The sequence below is a fragment of the Eutrigla gurnardus genome, assembly GCF_963514095.1.
Source record: "Eutrigla gurnardus genome assembly, chromosome: 16".
NCBI lineage: Eukaryota > Metazoa > Chordata > Actinopteri > Perciformes > Triglidae > Eutrigla > Eutrigla gurnardus.
In genome coordinates this window covers 22,102,251-22,124,105 of record NC_139927.1, presented here as the reverse complement: position 1 = coordinate 22,124,105, position 21,855 = coordinate 22,102,251, and the positions used below count along the sequence as shown (strand labels likewise).

The 21,855-nt window shown below is 41.6% G+C and overlaps 1 protein-coding gene across 1 annotated transcript; it reads right to left on the bottom strand.

The window, feature by feature from the left end:
- Window positions 1-270: 270 nt before the first annotated feature.
- sptlc2b (serine palmitoyltransferase, long chain base subunit 2b) lies at window positions 271-18,309 on the bottom strand. Its single transcript, XM_084031184.1, has 12 exons — window positions 18,064-18,309; window positions 15,169-15,363; window positions 14,531-14,685; window positions 13,952-14,100; window positions 13,123-13,247; window positions 11,733-11,826; window positions 11,202-11,307; window positions 10,318-10,537; window positions 7,836-7,962; window positions 4,174-4,309; window positions 3,733-3,862; window positions 271-2,427 (listed from the first exon to the last, which is right to left on the bottom strand). Exons 1-12 carry the CDS (start codon window positions 18,205-18,207, stop codon window positions 2,314-2,316), a joined length of 1,695 nt encoding a protein of 564 aa, XP_083887310.1. The 5' UTR covers window positions 18,208-18,309; the 3' UTR covers window positions 271-2,313.
- Between the last annotated feature and the right edge of the window lie 3,546 nt (window positions 18,310-21,855).

Sequence of the window (21,855 nt, the reverse complement as noted above, 5' to 3'; positions counted from 1 at the left end):
AGGACCAGCCCACGTGCTCCTGCCCGTTCCGTAAATAACATGTTGTTTTCTTTAGGTTTGTTTTGCCATTTTCCAAACTAAAGTCATCATTTCATCCCACTGGCATCCTCCTTCCCCCAAAACACCATTTGAAGTGTGGAGTGAGTGGCCGGTGTGGAATGGTGTGGAATGGCAGGATGTCAGTGATTTATCAGGGAAAAAGCCTTTCAAACGTGTTTGTCATGAGCTTTTAGTTGGGACTCTGCCCGCTGTAAATAAACACAAACCCAACTTGGTACAAAGAAAGTGATTTAATCTTTGCAAGTTTCCAACAGCATGGTCAACAAACATCACGGCTTTACAAACTCCTCCAAGCAGCTTATCTTCAACCCAAATACTCGTTCAAGGGCAAAAGCAACTGATAAGAAGGTTTCCAATGGTCCCTGTGAGTCAGTTTGCAGGTATTTGTGGTTGGTAGTTAGGAAAACTGTAACATCACATCAAAGAGCTCCAAGCAACTCAAACATTTTGATAATCCCTCTCGACTTTAATTCCTCCGTTTCAATGAGGGAAACCTGGCTGAGAGAAACAGTCACGTTGCTGTTTGCAATTACATTTTTGCCTCCATAGACAGAAATGCAGAGTGAACATACTGCTCGGTGCTGCAGACAGCTGGAGAGGAAACTTTGAAGAAAAATAGATCTTTCTTCACGTCAATGCGCACATCTGAAAAGTGCAATTCCAGATCACAGTCATATGTTCCACCTTTTATATTATGTTTATTGAAAGCAAATGCATCACAGAGTTGTTATTTAAGCCATTTTCTGTGGGGGGGAAATAAATTACAATGACACTCAAAGACAATGACTTTGAATTAATATCTAATAAATGTACAACTAGAAAGAAATGTCTTGTTTTGCTGAAAGGACAAAAAACATCTACAAAAGTGGAGTTACATGACTTTGATGATCATCAATAGGAATGGTCACATGACCAGCCGATGGCCAGCTTTGTGACTGGCTACACTCCCATTCACATCAGTTAAGTGGTAGAACATTAAACCCACACACAGGCTATTTAACAGTGGCCGTGTTGGCTGACGTCACACTGACAAGTCAGACCAGAACAGTAAAACCAAACACTGAAAGCAGGTCCATATGAAATGTCATTCCAGAAGATGACCACAGACGACACATTCGAAGCAACGAGTGAACACGTCTTGCACTTTTTCTGTGACTACGTCATGTGTGCATTTACAATGCCTGTCAGTAGTGCTGCCACCCAAGTACAGACGCGTCACTTATAACACATAGAGCTGCCTTTCAGATCTACATTTTCTTTTTCACAAAAATAAGATAGCTGAAAGATGACAAAGACATACATAAATAAAAGTGGTCTGTAAATCCGATGGGCTTGGAAGCGGCACCATCATACATACAGATCTCATTTACAGCGTGCTCAGAGGTCAGTGTTGACGCTGATTCACATGAAAGCCCTTCAGCGAGAAGGGAAAAAAAAAATCAATCACAAATGTAGCTCGTTAGCTTATAGAAATGTTAAAGACACTGGGCTCAAGTTTTTGAGTGCAGGTGTAAACAGTAAATAAGGCTGAAAAATCTCTCAGAATATCAAAAGAAGAAGTAAAAATATTCCTTAGTGTTGCTCCCTGGGAATCATTCCCTGTTACATGTTTTCTTTTGGAACATCTGCTTTGCATTTAAAGAGAAAAGGTAGAAAACATATCTATACATGTACATCCTTTGGTTAGGAAAAGATATATTCTATACGCTCTATTCAAGTAAAAGTGATTAGAAAAAAGCCATCAGATAAATACATTTGGAGTACATGTGCTAATGTCACTCCTGCTAAATAATCTGTCTTTGGGATGCTACCCAGAGGCAGCGCTACCAACTTGGGGATAAATAATATTTACATCTATCGTTTCTTCCTGTGGTCATCATAGCATGATCAGATTTCTTGTGCCTCTGAGTGCATGAGCAGGAACTCATGGCACTCTGGGTTGTTTAAATTACAAAGAAACGCCACGTTGTTGTTGTTATTGCACAAATAAAATACACATTCAATGTGCAGACAGAAATAAGACTTGATGTTAGACAGATGCGGTCACAATAAGTTAGGACAAACTGAACAGAAAGACGGGCTGATATTGGTCCTCATAGACCCGACACACACTGCTGAGCAGGTTTCAAAACTGGGTGGACCTTTGGTTCTGGTGAGTCCACGGGTTTCTGATGTGAGGAGACATGGTGAAGACAAGAAAAAAGGTAAAGTAAAAGGAGGGCCAGTGAGTCTGGGAGGAGGGCTTGGTGTGGCTCAGTCCTGAAGCAGACTCTCCTCAGTCATCCACCCAAGCGAGTGGAGAGAATGTTCACGTCTGGAGTACTTCAGCTGCAGCAGGTCGCCCACTTCACTGGTGGCCTCCAACGCCTGGCAACACAACACAGGAATGCCATTCATCTCAATCCAAAAACATTCATGTCAATCAAAATGAAGTGAGAAAAAACACATCAAGATGAGCAGACTGCACACAGCTTGACAACATCAGTTTGTAGATATGAAATTAAGTGATAAGCCTTATTCACACTTGTTTATCAGGCTGTTGAAGTAGAGGGGGGCTCCGAAAGCAAAGGTGAACAGAAGGCTCCCTGCATGAACCACAACTGAAAACTAAACTCCTCCATGTCTTTCTGCAAGGGGCTGTATCAGCATTGCAACACTGAACGGCACCTGGAAACAATTTACCTTCCTCCTGACCTTTTTTCTTATTCCACGCTTTGAGAAATAGTGAGAGCTGGCTGCTCCAAAGACGGAAAAAGCGGCTCCTTGGAGTGTTCTACAAAGGCAGGCTGATGCCCTTAAAATGGACTATTACACACTGTGTTGACATGCTCCTCAGTAAGATGAATGAAGTGTCTCTGGAGAGACAGAGCAGCTCAAATAAAAAGGTCTCCGTCTGAGCCTCGCTGTAATACTTGGAGGCAGCTTGGCCTTCCAAGTTCCTTTAGAATAACATTAAAGGGACACATTGGGAGCCTTAATTATTCAACAAGCACACTCACATCTGGATCGTACAAACAATCAGGCAAAACATGCAGGTAGATCAGTCTGGATCCAAACAAACTCTTATATGTTGAGGATAAAATTGTGTCTTTGGCAATGAAAGTCTGTCCTGTAACAACATCACTGAACGGGATCCAGTGGGGAAGAGGACAGACTGGTCAGAGATCAGATGTCACTCTCTTGGATCATATGACCAAGTGGTAGCAGTCAATAAAAACAGAGGCCAGATTGGACTCACCTCCCCCAATACACAAAGAGGTGATCATCCTCCTGATGCAAATAAGAGACGACACTGGAGCAAATGCAAATATCCTCCGAGCCATTTTTCCAGTTTGTGCCGACATGCTAATTACGGTTTTAAACTAAGAAGCTGTTTGGTTCTCACTGCAAGTGGAAACTTCCTACACCGTTTTAGAGTGAAGACGAGCCTTTTATGGCAAGATGTCTGAGAAAGGACTCCAATAAGATGCTGATTCATGTCACCCATCATCAGCCAATCCCTTGCATTGATTCCATAATAAACCAATGGGAGGCCTGTGCTGGGAATGGAATAGTTAAAATGCAATTTTAAGCTGGATTTTTATCTGTATTCACCTATTTTTAATATGTAAGATCCATATTTCTACTTGATTCCATTGAGATGGTTCTATGACTTATTATGGGATGACTTACGGTGTCGAGCATCTCTCTGGTATGGGCAGCCGACAAGCAGAAACGCGCCCTGGACTCGATGATGGGTGTGGCCGGGAACCCGACAACCACTGTGCCGATGTTTCTCTTCAACATCTCCCGACCAAACGCCCTTTAAAGCAACGGCAGCATTAAACACAGAGCAACACATTGCAAACGTAACTGATGGTGTGATGTCTTCACCATCCCCACATCTTAGATGCTGTTCTCTTTAATGTGTGAAACTGAAATCAAAAACAGTTTCCCACACACTAAATCAGATTCTATTTGGAGAAAAGGTGGGAATAGTCATTAAAAGAAGAGCATGAGCTTTTATGTCTTTTCCAAATGAGAACTAATTTGGGAGATTAGCCATTCTAATTATCCTCGATGTTTAAAGCATTGAAAATACACTAAGTAATGACGAGCAGAAGAATCCCATACCCAATTTTGGCTGGCATATAGAGCATCATGGGTACTACGGGCGAGTCATCGTTGCCGTAAATAATGAAGCCCATTTGGCGGAGTTTCCGGCGGAAGTAGGTTGTGTTCTCCGACAGCTGTCTGAGGCGATCAGCACCTGGAAAGGACAGACACACCAACATATTTTAGTTAGCGTCTTTCTGTTCCTGGGTGGATAATAGTTAAGTTCCTAATCTATGTAACATACTTCATAGATCTTTAGGTGAAACCTGCCTTACTTTACTGTAACTGTAGCTTAACACCATGAATGAAGAGTAGATCTTCACCCAATAAGAAAATAACATTATTGACGGCAGCTTTGATTAAAGACTCTTCTCACCCACACAGGAGTATGCGCTCCATCTGCCTGACTAGAAGACTTCATGGTGTACACACTGTTTTTCACTCCTGTTACACCTGTTAGCCACAGCTTACACCTTTAGGACTCCAGTGAGAACATGTGGTGACTACACACAGTTCCAGGTAGTGTTGTCACGGTACCAACATGTATTTCGATAGTAATGCACACAACTTTAAAATAATGCATGTATGCATTTTGCAGCTCTGGAAAAAATAAGGGACCACTTCAGATTTATTGTAAATCAGCATGTCTACATGTATGGCAAAAAGTTTAGGAATCACTGTGAAAATATAAATACAATAATATAATATACAATATAATAATATGATATAAATAAACCAGCTCGCTAAGTCGGAGGTGTTTCCGCTGTTAGCCATGCATGTTTTAAACACCGTTTACACAGTGGTGCATCGGCGTTAATTGCCTCGCCTTGCTCATTTGTTTTTAAGCTAAAGTACGGCCATATCGCACTACGCGCCCCTGGTTTGTCCACAAGTTGCGGCGTGGTGACAGTTGCAGCAGCCATTCCTCCCTCCCTCCCTCTCTCCCTCTCCAACGTCTCTCTCCCTCTCCAACGTCTCTCTCTCCAAGCTTTCCTCCTGCTCCGTTTGTTGCTCCAGTCCACGCTGCTCGCTAACTTGCTAGCTACTTCCCCCGGCTTGCTTGCTTTTTCTTTTTATCTCCCCAAGCTGCGGCTCGCTCCTCGTCCTCTCAGCTGTAGTTACAATGTGGTGACATCACGTGGCGAGTTCGCCGCGCTGTTGCGGGCGCTGCCGGCGGCGCTGCAAGTACCGGTCCCTTCCAAATGCAATATAGTACCGTTTTAAATCTCTTAGTACCCCGGTACCAAATTAGTACCGGTATACCGTGCAACCCTAGTTCCAGGCAACCAGTAGAGAGGTCTAATCAGCCACAGTAAGTGAAAACACCTGTGGGGCTGTGCAGGTACTAAAGTCATATATTTGAGTTATTATTTTTATGCTTGTACGCCTCATAAAATCATATTATCAGCTCTTGTTCTGAGGCCAAGTGAAGGAAAGCGCATGTTATCCATCACTGATTATTTCTACATTCTTCTTTTGATTTCACTTTTTAATGAAAGAACATGAATATCACCAGTGACAGAACAAGTTGACTTAACAAAACGGATCCGAGGAGGAGTAAAAATGACTGAACCAAGTGCTTCTACACATAACAGGTCCATGTGACCCAAAAGCAGAGCTCAGTAGGATGAGTGAACACCGTGTCTTGTATCATGTCCTACACTCATTTGCAGACAGCGCGACACCACTTCCCTTTGAAGACAACCGGGAGTTTTTAAGGTCGAGGTCAAGAGGCTGAAACTAAACAGGCATCGACCGTCACGTGTCATTCCGATGCACACTGTGGATTCACTCACTGGATCCTCCGGCGCAGCCTCCAGAGATAGCGCCTTAACCAAACAAACAACCATGAGGAACAAAGCGCCAACAGCAACACACATGTGCTTGGCCGTGCTGAAAAAACAGAGCAGGAACATCACGGACTCAACGCAACCAAGTCTGACATCGAGGAAAGAATCTAAAGCTTTCCTCTGAATTGAGTGAGATTGATACGGTAGTCAGACATTTTAGCATTAATTTCATAATGAAGAAAGTTTTGCCTGTCCTCAACCCTTATGTCCTATCTACATATTTGATTGCTGTCAGCTTCAAACAACAAAAGTCCATTCTGAGGCAGGCCAACGCCGGGAACCATGAGCAGCCGTCCCCAGCAACTTGAACACAGGAACAAACTGTTAGCAGGCAGCTCCACTGTCACTTCAAATCAGTGTCAGTGTCTGACTCTTCAAAGGCCTGAATTTCAAACAGTGATGGGGCTGCAACCAATCAGCCTGTCATTGTTGGGCTCCTACAAGGAAACTTGTTGTAAGGTCAGCCAGTCTGGCCTTCTCTTCTCAGAAAGGGTTTGTAGAAACACTGTGGAACAGTTATATCACAAACGTTGCTCCAGGTGTTTATTCCTGGACCTAATGATTGAACGATGGGAGCAAGGTAATCTGATCTTAAGTCAGCATTTTAGGGGAGGCTGCATCAATCAGGCCTCATAAAGAATAAAGGGCTGCCGTCCTGCAAGAAAAACAAGACTTAGTGACCCGTTTGTGTGTGTAGGAGTCGAGTCCAACAGGGTTTGATCTGCATGGATCTCTGGCCCTGAGCACCATGCTGCTTTGTACCCAGCACGAAGGCAAAGAAGCACACATAAAAACACACATCTGAAAGCCATAAAGGGAGAGGGTACAAGAGTTAACATAGCACAGCTCCAAGCTTCTATCAGCCCAGGCTGCATCCGACCATGGTAGGGAACTGTCCACATATCAGATTTAAAAATGGGACGCATCCTGAAAGATAAAGAGAGGAGGCCACTTCTGTAGACTACAGAGAGACCTTCACATGTGCAAAGCTATGTGAAGGTTTTATTAAGCCATCATGAGATTGGGTAGTGGGGAAAAAGAAAAGAAGAAAAAAAGAAATCACTTGCAACTTGGGAGCAGCTTACAGACGTGCTCCTCTAAATCTTAAGTTACCTCTCAAACTATTAGAAAATAATAATAATAATAAAATGTCAAGTAACACAGTTTTACTTAGAGAGGACTCGCCAACTGTCGTCTTAAAACACCACTGTGACATTAACACAGGGTTCACACATGCCATACATTTTGATAAGGCTGTCAAACATCTGTATTTACTGGTAAATAATTACCAGTTGGCCAGAGATCGAAGTAGCCTTTGAAACATTTCCAAGGTAAACAAGCCCTCACTGTGAAGGAGTCAAAGTACAAAAGGTAGCAAAGCCATGCAAGTTGAATACCATAGTGACTTGTGCTAGCCAGTCATGCCTTACACAGGCTTATACTGACATCATGTGGTTACTGATGGAAGTAGTTATGTGCATCTAAAATCTCAAATCAAACTGGCAAAACATGAGTGATCTCAAATCTTGGGACAGTTTAGAATTGCTGCGAGCACCAGGAAAGTAAAGCAAGAAAAGCTCATCGTGAAGAGCGTCTCGAGTCCAGTGAAACATGCATCATTAGCTTTAATGTAGCATGTTGTGCTAAGCTAACATCAAATTTACATTTCAACTGGCTTCGTCTTTCCCATCCAAAGGCTTCTGCAAACCTTCTGCAAATGGTCACCGATGGAAAAGATGAAGTCCATCGCCACACTATGTTCTTCTCATTACACAACGCTGCTGCCAGTACAGAGATGCACTTTGATTGGTGTTATTTTCTGGCACCTACCCAGCGTAGTCCCATCCTCTCCCATAATGATCTTCATAGAGGTGATGATCTGCTGGGCCACAGGAGGGGACGTGGACGTGGCGTACAGGGCGCTGTGAGAATGGCGCCGTAGGTAGTCGATCAGCTCCTGACAGAGAAAGTACATTCAAATCACGGAGATGCCATACATTTTATTTGGTTCATGTGGCAACACAGAAATAATTAGCCAATAGCTGCAAGATACAGGACACAAAGAGTTACAGTTGCTCCAATGTTGTAGCACTGATGGATAAAATCACTATTATATCATTCTTTTGAAGTATTACAATGCTTGTTTTGTTCGAGACAACTCATTTTTGTCATATTTGATATTAATATTTATTACGGTAGATTTTAGATTGAGGGTTTCCTTACTCTTGATTAGATTAGTGTGCATGGGGCTCAAGATAATGTATCATTTCAAGTGGGATGCTGAATCCATTATATGTTTGGGTGTAAATATATTCCAATAGATTTGGCAGAATTGTTTTCACTTAACTACCTCCCTCTGAACACAAAGATTAGGGAAGACAGGAGATGGGACTAACTGTCAAAATGGTTATCTTGCCGAGATTGTTGTATCACTTCCACTAGATCTATCTGACCAACAATCTCAGTGGCATAGTGGGATATTTTGAGGTACATTTGGCAGGGACAAAGACCAATAATTAGATATCAGAGTTTACAATTGGCAAAAAAAACAAGGGCGGGGTGGCTCTTCCATGCTTAAAAGATTACTATATTGCTGCTCAATTAAGCCAATTAATATGTTGGTGCAACCCAGATTACTGTGCTAGATGGAAGGAGACTTAAAGTGCTATTTCAGAGGAATTTCCAATTCAAGCTACAATTGGGGATAAAAGCCTGATGAAATTAAATTAATTGAGAAACCCATGAACTTGTCACCTAAGATGTGGAACAAGGTAATAGCCCCAAATCACCTGCAGGAGGCAGTAAAAGTTTTGAAATGGTGTGCATTTGAACCAGATTTTATGTCTAAAAGATAGGATGCAAGGTTTAATAGATGGGTATCAGAAGGCTAAATGGCTTAGTGTGTACATTTTTACTTAAGTGGACTATGAACAGCTTCCAGAAGTTGGAGAGTTTGGCTTGAATAAGAACGATTTTTACAGATTCCTTCAAGTCTGACATTATAGGAACCAAATTCAGAAGGGATGTGCACAACTAAGCCAGGAGAATATTCTGCTAAAAGTCTTTATGGATGCTTATCTGGTTGGCTCAAACCAGAAAATCATCTCAAAAATGTACAAGGGGTTACAACAATCAAAAGGTAATTCATTATATGTAAAAAAGAAAAAAAAAAAGAAAAAAAAAGAGAAATGGAAGGAAACTTCTGAAGAAGATTGGAACACTTATGTGAGACACAATGGAAAACCTCAAGTTCACTTGTATGGCTAGAGTTTTACTCATTAGCCTCATTAGGTTTTCTCCAGCTCAAAAGAGACCTCCTCATGCTGCCGACAGTGCGGGTGCCTCCAGGCAAATCATTTTCACATATTGTGGTCTTGTGCATCATTGACTCCTTTCATGAAGTTTTTCAAGGGGGTTTCCAGAAGGACATTCCATTTAATTTAGAGTCCTTATATTTGGGTACTTTACCATGAAAAATGTTTTCTTCCAAGGAAAAATATTTATTTTGAATCCTAAGTGCTGCTGGAGAAAAGCCATTACTAGAAGGTGGTTAAAATCAGGAGAACCTACCGTGGAAGAATGGATTGAAATTATGATATTTTTATGATGGAAAGGATAACCTTTGCTTTGAGGCTGCAAAGATCTGAAAAGATGGTAAAGATGGATAATGTATGTCACACCGGTACGACCATCATTTGTCTAATTTTTGTGTCCCTTTTGTTTTCTTATATATCCCCTTCCTAGAGGGATTTGTGTCTTTGAGGTTTACCCCAAAAAATGTGTTCTAATTTTATTTAGTTTATGTTCTTATTTTGTTTTAAAATACAGTTAGTTCTTTATTACAGTATGTATGTCATACTGTCCAGTGAGTCCTTGCTCAGTTCTGTACTATTTAGTGAGTGTGATGCCTTGCTGTGGGATACAAATTAAAATTTACTGATGGCTAACTGGGAAGAATGATATGTACCATAAATTATTGTATGGACCTGGAAATCGTTATAATAAAAAAAAAATAAAAAAAGAAAGAAAAGCAGGTGCTTTTAAGGAATCATATTTTTTTTACCTATCAATCTAGCCTTGTATATAGCTCTTCTCTGATAGAAAATGAAAGCTTACACTGAATGAGTTCCCTTTCAGAAGAACAGGAAGCTACATTTCCCTATTGCTGGTAAACAGGGTAGACCTGTACTAGAACTGAATGACACACGCTGGTCCTCAGCAGAGGATGAGTAAGTGCTGCAGCTACTTCCCCAACAACACAGAAGCCTTTATATTCCACTGTCTGACTTTATCTGTGCAGGAGTTCACCAACCTTTTTGCCTCCAATGTATCCTCCAGCAGCACCGAAGCTCTTGGTGAATGTTCCCATCATGATGTCAACATCTTTGGGATCCAGGCCAAAGTAGTCCACCACTCCTCTACCGTTGGGCCCCAGAGCCCCGATACTGTGGGCTTCATCCAGGTACAGGTATGCCTTGTAGCGTTTCTTCAGAGTGACAACCTCTGGCAGACGCACAATGGATCCTTCCATACTTTAGGACAAGAAAAGAAGAGGTCTGAAAACACTGGATCTTTTTTCTTATTTTGACAAGTTGTCATTTTCGGAAACTAAATGCTGTAAATGTCAATATTTGTATTTTGGAAGAATTGTTGTCGGTAGTTTATAAAATAAAGCAACAATGTTTATTTTTCTTGAACATGTACCTATAAATAGTTATTTTGCAGTGATCTCTTAATTTTTTCCAGAGCTGTATTGTTAAATAGTCGCCTACTATAATTATTATTCATTGTTCATTTCAGCTCAACTTTAAGATACTATGGTGCCCAAGGCTGTCCCACATGCAACAAAGCTTCAACCCTTGACATGTTAAACCTTTATATAATTAATATTCAAAAGTATTTTTTTTTGTTATATATGAATTACACCAAAAATCCCATAAGCCCCAGAAAGAAGGAACACTAATGCAACAATATGGTCAACGGTTTCTCCCGTGGGTGTCAAGTGACTTGCAGTAAACAATGTGAAAACGTCATGTGATAAAGCAGTGGTAGAAAAATACTCGTGGAATAAAAAAAAAAAAAAAAAAAAACTGAAATAACACTTAAGTCAGGTTAATGATCTAGTTCAAACAACACATATGTTTGTGTGGTAAAGGGCACTGTACATATGTGACAGATAACAAAGGTGTTGTGTACCTGTATATGCCCTCCACCACAATGAGAATCTTCTTCCAGGGTCGGTGTGTTCTCGGCTGTCCGTGTGCGATAGCATCTCTCAGCAGCTTCTCCAGGCTTTGCATGTCTACAATACAAAGGAACAAAAGTTTATTGTCTAAGGAGATGAATGTAATACAAAAGCTTTCTTTCAAGTAATGGATGAGTGTCAAACTGCATGTTTCCTGGTTAAGTGTGAGCTTGGATAACAGTAAACAGGACCAGGACCAGGACCACACCTGGACCTACTGTACGACTGTGTGTAGTGTGTCGGTATAGTACATATAAAAAAGGCATAGTGGTAACTTAGTAGAGTAAGAGAACAAGTGTTGTGAAGTAAAACTTGCATTGAGTGAAGCAACTTGCTGTTACTCACACCCAAGTTAAAGGCAGCAGATTACAGTCTCCCAAGCATTCAAAGAGCTGCTGTTGACACTTTAGTCCCATGTGCTCTGTGTTACTGCAGACATGGGCGTACACTCATTCTTTCTAACATGTTTGGAGGTCACCCACTGTTGTGTTTGAAGACCCGAATTGTGGAGCCAGACAGCCGGGCACCCAGCACCAGTGACGCGTGATTCAGCTCGTCACTCAGAATGAGACAACCCTACAAACAAGAAGAAACGAGAAGCAAAACCAGAGATTATTCTAAGATAGATTTTCTGAGCTGATGATCTCAGTTTCTTCAGAGCTTTGCTTGCATTACTGCAATACCCCCAGATTTCACATGCTGGGAGAGTTTTAGTGTTGAGCAATGTCGTTTGAACCGAGCTCTCTGGAACAAACCCGCAGTGTGGCCAGTCATCCAGACTTGTTGGGGTTACGCTGTTCACATGAACCTTTACTCCTCTGTGACTAAGTATACCTGTTGCAATGAATAGATGTACTAACATAAGAATAACCATATCTGGTTTCAGGCTTCTGTAAAGAGGTGAACCTCTACAGAAGGAATACTTATTTATGAATTTCATTAACTTGGGAAATGCTGTTTGCAAATTAAATGTGATTGTTTTCTATTAAAATTCAAATGGACTCAAAACCCCGTGTGAAGTTCGCACAGAAAACCATAGATAAAGACTCATGTTGAATAAAAGCCATAATAAGAGTTCTCGGAGTAGAAGCTTCTCATAACAACAAGAGTTTGATATCCACGTGCACTAATCATAACCACACAAATGTGTTTCCAGGATGGATATGGATATAATAAGTATTGCTAACAGCTCATCCACCTCTCAAATTCAACACAACCAACATTCAGACAGGTGACACCATTTCCTCATGTCCATGAAGAGAGAGCATGTTACACAACATGATGTGAGCCAGCAGACAAGTGACAGGAATAGTTAAGAATGAACCCTTGTGACAAGGGCAGTGACTCAAATGTTTACTATGTCACTGTACATACCTGTCACTCTCTGTCCTGTTTCCCACTCATGAGGTCATCAGGAAATGCATTCTTTGCCTCACAAGGTACACATGGCTAGTCAGCTCACATTTCTACTTCCTGTTCGAGCAAAATTGGCTCGAGAAGAAAATGGTATGTACGGGTGCAAGTGAGGATTGTTATGTGTGCTTTGTTGGGGTTAGAACCAGGGGCAGGGACTCGTCAAAAATCACTCTCCAACCTCCTGCACTCAAGATGTTTTGAAAGCTTTGGCCGGAAACTGGTGTGTTGTGGAACAGTGTGAACTCCCTTGGCCATACATCTGAAAATGTGCCTTGTTTTCACTTAACACTGGAAACAGTGTTTTTCCATCATAGTCAAACTGCTAATGGCATTCAATTACAGTATGGGAGCAGGTCAAATATAACTATTAATAAAAAAAAAAGTTCTCAACTCAAGAGGGACAGGATGTTGGAGGGAGAAAAAAGCCCAACTAAGACAGTGAATGAAATTCCATACCTTTCCGGTGAGAGCAGGAATGTTCATGGAGTTTGTAGCGAAGCCCATGCCGAAAGCCATGGATGACTCTACGCCCAGGAACCTAGCAACCAACTGCTCCAGCTCCTCGTGTATGTCCAGGTTTCCTGGAAGTGACAGAATCGCAGTTTAACTACAACTTCCCATCAGTGAGCTGTTATAATTGTATTCAGGGAGAAAAGTTCAAGTCACACCGGGTTTCTTCTACCTGTTAAACAGATAGCGAGGTTAGTCCACCTTCCTTAATGGTTCTTGGAGGTTTTGACCGCTAGAAGCACTCTAGTGCCGTTTTTCCTACGAGTCCCTGTTTTGTTTGTCTTGTAACACACAGTCCTCCCAGTGGTGTCAACTGATCTACTCATAAACAGGTAAGGAAGAAAAGGCTGCAACCCAGGATGTAATGGATGCTGGACTTCAGAGCCTTTTTTTAAATAGGCATTTGCAAGTGTTTTATGAGGAAGGAAATGTACTCAACAAAGCTGAACAAACTTCAGCTTTCCCATCGTTGGAGATCGGAGACAAGATTGACAAAGTGGCTGCCAATGTCAGAAGAAGGCCACAGCAAACGGTCAAAACGCGTTCACAATGCTTCACTATATTTCAAACTCCACCTGTCAGTCCTTGAAAACCAATTAAGTCCGTAGCCTGTTGTACGCTGAAAGAGTAACGGACCAAAGAGCAGCAGCTGTTCACCACCTGACGTCCATTTGATCATGAATTCATCCCATTATAAGATAGACGCACTCTTAAATGTGACAAAACAAAAGAGCTTATTAAGAACAGATATTCTAACTTTTCTTTTGACCCGTACCCATTTCAAAGCGAGTGCTGCCCACTCCAACTCCATATTTTTCTGTGGCCTCAATAGCAGCTTCAGCACAAGCCCCGGTGTTTTCGGCAAAGCCGAGGTAATTGTATGATCCCATGTTGATGACGTCCTTCACCACTCTGCCTGTGTCCCTGAAGGCAAAGAAGGACAGATACACAATTAGTACCCGGCTCAAGGTTAATAGAAATAATTATCTTCAGCATGCATGCCTGAGTGCCCTGGTTGCTTGGCGACCACTTCCTGATCAATGTTTTCCTTTATTATCACTGTTCATGATAACTGGCAGTTATACAATAGTTGAATATCCCAGGAGAAATCAGCTGGCATAGTTCATGTTATATAGTACAAACCAGTTCAATAAATGGGGAAATATGACGCAATCTTTACTTGTATCAAGGTAGGGCTGCTTGTGTGAGTGCACGGTGCTTTTGTAGTATGTTGTAAGTACCTGATTCTTTTCAACGTGACCATCTTAAGTATGGCTTACGTCACACTTATTATCAGAAACAAGAGGTCAGTGACCTTCCTGTTGAGTCAATGATCAGTGGTACAGAAACTTACTTGAAGGTCCAGTTGTAGTCGTGAGAGACTCTCTCCACCAGGTCCATCTTAGCACCAGGGACACTACAGATGGGCCGGTTCCAGTTGTCTCGAATTCTCATGTACAAGTTCCTGGTGTAGAAGTTCTCAAAGTCCTGATAGAGGGGGACGAAATCCTGCATGGGGAAATGGGAAGGCGTAGGTGAGCATGTCTTGGTAGTAAATTATATTCCAAAGGAGCTATATTTGTTCTGCAGCAGACGAGGGAAACAGTCAATGATTATTGTTAAACCACACTTAACAGGAGTGACAGCTAATGTAGCTAGGATGAGATATCTGACCATCTAAATATGTATAATAAAAGTAAAGCTTTATCTTGCAACTTGTACCATAAGTAGTTTTTCAAAGAAAGTCTTGAATGATTGGTATGGCCAAAGTGCTGGTGAGAACTTTTCTATTACTAAATCAGCCTTGAATGGCTACACATCCAGTGTATTTGTTAATTCAATTCAATTCAAAATACTTTATTGTCCCCCAATGGGGCAATTTGTTGTGCAGTAGATAGTACAACAGATCCAAGTCACACACAATCACAAAAACACTATACAATGTTAGTTAGCCTTTGCATTTAAAACAGCCTAATGTAAAGACTAGTTTACCTTCTGCTCCTCTTTCTCTCGAGCCACATTGCACTTCTCGATGCCCCAGTGGCGAAGGAAGTCTCGGAGGTAGCCGAAGATGGTGAGGATGCCATAGCCCATGTAGGTGAGCACGGCCACCAGTAGAGGCGTCTCCTCAAAGGATTCAGCAAAGGGCTTCTTGTACAGGCTGGAGTTGTGTGTGATATTTTGATTCTGTAAAAAAATGAAGTAAAAGAATGTCTAATTACAAGCTTGACATTTTAAAAGTAGTAAAATCAAATACCTTTTCCACAAACAACACTAAGGCCAAGGCACAGATTTAAGAGTAATAATGCTAACTAACTCATACTACTTTATGGCGCGGGGGGAAAAAACATTCCAGCTTCTCCCTTTAAAAAGAAGGTAATGGTTTATTCATGCTTTAAGTCTGTTTACTCATTAAATCTGCCCCACCAGGCAGCCCAATAAATAGTGACAGAAGCAGCGCCCACCAATCCAACAGAAGGTGGGCACGCACACGAGACAGCAGCAGGCCTGTTAAAACGGTCGGTTTTTTGGAAAGAGTTAGAAACCAAATAAAGTGGACAATAATGCATGAATTCATAGAAACGTTCCCGTGCCTCTGTGCCAATGGAGCAGTAAAATGGCCATCAACCCAGGGTTCTAATTCATTAGGTTTTATGAATAGCAATATTGATCTTGGATTATGGGACCATATAAAATGTGGTGGAGGGGCTCCACAAAAACTAAAAACTACTAGCATCATTTGGAGCTGGACTGTGGACGTTAAACAAATGAGGGCGGTCACTCATTACAGGCTGTGCCTCGCAGCCTAGCAACCATACCTCATGTGACCAGTCATGCATCTCCAAGAAATACCTCTGAGCCGGCGAACAGGACAGCATTATGTGTATGTGTGTGCATGTGTGCATTTTCAAAGCCAGTCGAACAGCTCCATTTCTCTCAAGTTAAAAGAAGGCCTTGAAAGACCTGCAGACCAGTCTGTGAGCCACCAAACAAGGAGCACAAAAATACATTTACATCCAGGTACAACCCTCAAAGAGGCTGTTGCATTCTGACCACAGCAGCTAAATACATCTTGACTGACGTCACATTAGCTCAGCCTTTTATAACTGTGGACAAACATGGACTGAAAAGAGGTACACCTGTGCCATTAATGTGAAGCTGGCCACGAAGCAACTGTCCCCAAAGAGCATCCAACCAACACACCCTGTGGAAATCTGCTCTGTCACATGATGAGGGTCATCATCTAGAATTACACAATACAGACAATAACACATGGGGTACGTTTTGCATACTGCCTAAAACAGAGTAAACAAGTAAGTCCTCTCCATGCTAGATGAAATAAGGCAATTCCCTATTCAATTTGCAACTGATTTTGACTGATTATAGACACTACCATTTCAGCTGAAAGCTCTTGTGAGATAGTTTATTCCTATATTCTCAATATGGGGGTTATGACTAGCTCAATAAGCACAGATGCACTTTCCAGCTACTGCTCCAGATCCAGGTGGCCATTTATTACCACTCTGTAACTGAGACTAAATGGTCTAAAAATGCTACTTGTTAATGCGTTAACAGACAGATACAGCTCTGATTTAAAACACTGAAACACAGTGTTCTTACACACCCGGGTTGCAAACTTAGTTCTGTGTGCATTTAACTGCAAGTTCAGTTGGCTTTTCAAGAGCCAGCAGACTTACCTACTGGTAAATGTACCAGAATCATTCTGTTGGCCAATCACATTGTTTGATCTCTGAAACTATCTAAATACTGGCCAAGTTTATCAGAGACAAAAAAAACTGTGTTGAGCGTTGTGGCTCCAAATACTTCACATTAATAAGTTGAGTACTTCCCTGTTTGAACTGGGAATCAGACAAATACCTGACAGCCTTATCAGCGCCGATAGGACCTGCAGCTCTGGCTTAACTTCTGGCAAAATGGGAACATTATATGCATAAGGACGTAATTGGTATGACAGCCAAAGCATCTGGGCCTGATTGTATATAAACTTTTGGTAGAAATCAGCGACCCTGCAGATTTATGATGTTCCAAGTTTAGAATATTGATGTTCCCAAATACTTTTGAAGTCTCTGTCTGTACACAGTATGTGTGCTTTTAGATGTCGTTTCTGAGTTGAACCAAAACAACTGAAAACAAAACGTGGCGTGCGTGTGTGTGTACACACACACACACACACACACACACACACACACACACACACACACACAGTTCCAGTGCTCGTCCAGGAGGGGCCACACCCTTCCCAGCCTGGTGACATTCCTCTCCCGCTGAAGTGTCATGTGGAAGCCCCCCCCCCCCCCCCCCCCCCCCCGCCAGGAAACACGGGCGGCTCTCTGGGAACAGGACCGGATCCAGTGTAAACAGAGACCAGTCCACACAACACGGTGTACGGTTACAACGCTACGATCCTCCCCGATCAGGTGGCATGTAACGTTACCGCTGAACAGCACGTTTATTAAGTAGTACTAGTTCAATACATCCTATAGGTTACAAGCTAAATGTGAAGTTTTTATGCCACGTGATTTAAAATACAAAAGTATAACAAACGTAATTCTCGGGAGCTATTGTTAACAGCTAGCTTGATATATGTCGCACTGGGAGAAAGTGCAGGCTAGGACATAATGCTCGAACTATATTAGCCAAACGGCTTCGCTACAGATTACAGTGCAACGTTACTGCCGTAACTCACACGTTATGTGTGCATGCAAATTAAACATATTCCAAAACATGACTGTATGACCGCAATACAAACATGGCGAAAAAAAATAACACATGGCCTTACATTCCTTTCTTAATTCAAACTATTGTCCGAACACACAGCGAACACAACAGTTTGTTTATGCCCCCCCGGTGACGGTTGGGCCTTACCTTCTCCCTGGGGCGACGATACTTCTGTGGCTGTTGAAACAGGCAATGGTTCTTCACGAAGCCATTTTTACTCATTTTTTGACCGTTTGCGGTCCGTTGACAGGCGTCTCCGTTCAACAGCTTGTTCGCGGAGCTTTCCGTCATCTTCGTAGTCCGGCTGAGACTGTAAATTTCACGATTTGAAGTTGCCCAACTTGTGTTACGTTAATCGTGAAGTCATGTATGAGCTAGGGAAGAAAACGGATTAAACGCCCACCCTGCACTGTGACCGCACGAGCCCGCCAGAAGGCCACGCCCCTGAGCAGTTCCATTGGCTAATGTGGTTACTCCGGTACAAAGATCGTCTATACAAATCACAATTCGCTTTAATGTCACGGGAAACATACGTTTACATTGCCAAAGAAAGTATGGAATAAAGACAGAATGCCTCCGTTTCTCTGATGCTAACACACAGGTGGTAAAAGTGAAGATAAAAGTAGACATAGCAGTTCAAAAATAGTAAAAAATAATATTAAAAAAAAAAATAGTAAGTTTTCAGCACAGTGCAGTTATAAGCTATGTTATACCATGAAGACAGACGACTGTTTTCCCCCTAATGGGCAGTATTTTCCTGTCACAACAGATGACAGATCTTGATGCTGTGTTTGCACATTGTTGTATTTCACCCAGCAGGTATGGAAGTTTTTCATTGTGGTCATGTTTTCAAAATCTGTCCGTGTGTATTATGTGGGAAACATACGTCTCTGATGTCTTGGTAAAGTTGGCAGGTAAACATGCGGCTGGGTTTTCACCTCCTGTTGCCTGCAGTGAGTCCACAGTGAGTCTGTCCCCTGGGAGCCATGTCTGCCTGCATGACTAAACAGGCTTGTTGATAACAGTCAGTGAGGACAAGAGATCAGGCTCCTTCTGTCTCCTCTCACAAGGAGTTTGATGTCTTTTAGATATTCGGAGGAGATGAAAGTCTACAAGAAATGTTTTATACATGTTAGATGTTGTAAACACTGTAAAATATTTCCACTACATTTATGGCAATTAATGAATGGCAGGTTAATTAATTCTCTGTTTTTGCTTGCAGTTGTCGACCATTTATGGAATGAAACATTTGCAGAAAGTATGTCAAAAACGATTTGAGTGTATTGGCTCTGTGTACAAAACAATCTCGCCATTAACTGAATAATTCGATACAAACAATCTTTATATGAAACAGTTGAGAGGTCTTTTTGATGAGAGGCCAATAAGTTCTGTACTTGTGTGATAATGTTGCGGGCATGTTAATATTGAACAGAGTGAGCGCTCTTACACTACTTCACTCTCTCTGCTAGGCGTCACCCTCTCGTCAGCGTGGGATGTCCTACAGCCCTAAAGCCCAGCCCATGGAAATAACCCATAATAACCTTTGTTTAGGCGTCAGCTGAGAACCCTTGTCCAGTAACGCTGTTTCTCACCTGAGCTAGGAAGCTATAAAACCAGTGTCAAGGATTTGTCCAAGGTGATTCCTACAGGAGAAAAGGTCTGGAAGAATGACAAAGCCCCACCGGCCAGTCTACAACCATGTAGGCTATAACAGGAGGTTCAAAGTCTTGCACACAGACCCTACATATACCATATACATATATATAGGATAACCTACATATTTTAACATATTCTTACTGCTTATTTTTCATATACTATTGTACATTTTCAAGTTTATTTTTTTATTATGTCTTATAAACTGTGTTCATCACCACGTCAAATTCCTTGTGCAATCATACTACTAAACATTTACTAAACATAAACCCTTTGTGATTTTGATTTATCTGAACTGCGATGTAATAAACAAAATCTTACCATAATCCTCTTTTAAAGTGACTAAAGAATTCATTACACACATATAATGAATTGACTGCCCTGTGGCTATGTTCCCTGTTTATTTCTTGGTGAACTACAGAGCAAAGGGCTACCAGTATTCAGGTACATGGAGAGGGGGGGATGCCTCTGGTGTGAGAGAATGCAACAACAATGGGAGAGTTTCCTAGAGTAACGGCTAAGATTTCGAGGTGGACCGCCAGGTTGTACTTTCTGTTCTTTTCCTGTTTGGTAAATATGGTGTGGTGAAACGTGTCTGTCAGCACGGCCCCTGCTATGTTTGCATGTGATTCAGATAAGGTGTGATTGTTTGTATAACACTCCATGTTTAAGACAGCATTACAATGCCCCATCCTTCCCCCACTATTTGCATGTGTTTGTGTGTTGGGGGATTTAATTTTCATGCGGAGATAGTTTATTGTTTATTTAAGCACTTGGGTGTGACTTTTAAAACGTAATGTCAACTCAACAGTTCGACTTCAATCAGCCAACGATAAAGTGCCTTAAACTTGCATTCTCTCTACTGGCCATCAGGGGACAACTCCTCCGGTTGTAAAAAGAAGTCTGATTGTATAGAAGTCTCTCTTGATGTATTATCTCAGTAAACATTGTAAACATGAGTTTATGTCTCAATCTCTAGTTTCAAGTCTTCTTCAATCCAGCATGATGTTCATTTAGTACATTATGGTCCATTTAGAGTCCAACAGACCAGAAAGCAGGGGATGCTTTAGGGGGCGGGGCTTACCTGATGATTGACAGGTTGCTATAATGCTACCAATGCAGTTAGCTACTGATGACTTTAACTACTTTGTTAGCAGCTTCACACTAGAATCCACATGGATCCAGATACAGTAAGGGTGCTGCTTGGGGTGCTGCTCTGCTGCTTCATTAGATCCACCTGTTGCTCCACAGTCCAAATATGGTCACCTCCTACACTGGTTGCAAAAAAATCAAAACTGGTAATGCTCAATATGCCTAACTCAAGGCTTCAAAACCGGAGTCCACAAACCAATGTTGTATACAAAAATGATATGCAGTCTGTGTGCTGCTGCTGTGGGTTGTAGTTCAGCACTAGGTAGCATTTCTGTGACATCCATTGATGGTAGCATCCAATATTTGATTCTCTAATCAACATTCAAGCCTTTCCCTTTTGTTTCCTCTCAAGGTTTTAACCTTGAATGTGGAATAATGAAACATTAGTCCATTTAATCTTGCCAATGTGCACAAAAGCAGTTAAGTGCCCAGCCGTTCTAAACCTGATGAAGGTGATAAGGATCCAGCTTCAATAGGATCAGAGGCCGGCTTGAAAGGAAAGAGGATCTGCTCTCATTGATAGAGACTGTAATGAGCTTGAAAAAAAGGATTGGAATTCTTTGCACTGGCAATGGTGAAAATCTGGCTGACCTAAAGTGAATAAGCAATTCATATGTTCTTGATGTTATCTCTGAAACCTGCAGGCAATTATTGCGTTTTTTATTACTGTTCTGAACACATGCAGTAATAATCCAGCATCCAAGAAGCAACAGCAGCTGGACCCAAAGACATTTGACCAAGTCTAGGTAACAAACAGGCTTTGTGAGCTCTGATGTTCTGACAAGGAATGTATATAATTTCTCAGATAATCTTGATAATATAATATCCTCATTTTATAAGTGCTGCATATCACATTACCAAGGCTGGATTAACAACTGGGCAAAGAGGCAGCAAAGAGACACATAATAACTATAAAAGACACAAGGAGACACAAAATGGCTACGGAGTGACAGCAAAAAAACACAGAGAGACACATGTCTACAAAGAGACACATGATGACAACAGAGAGATGCATACTGACTACAAAAAGACACAAAACAACTACAAATAGACATGTGATGACGAAGAGACACAAAACAATTACAAAGACACTCGTGACTACAATGAGACACAAATCAACTATAAAGAGACATG

What these genes read in the sequence shown, in the direction of transcription:
- sptlc2b (XM_084031184.1), bottom strand. Translation starts at nt 18,207, where the DNA reads ATGACGGAAAGCTCCGCGAACAAGCTGTTGAACGGAGACGCCTGTCAA. An exon ending in CAGCACTCGCTTTGAAATGG is followed by an intron (nt 13,248 to 13,951) that starts GTACGGGTCAAA and finishes TGTCACTTCCAG; the next exon opens with GAAACCTGGACATACACGAG. An exon ending in AGAGGATGGGACTACGCTGG is followed by an intron (nt 4,310 to 7,835) that starts GTAGGTGCCAGA and finishes TGTCCTTTCCAG; the next exon opens with GTGCTGATCGCCTCAGACAG.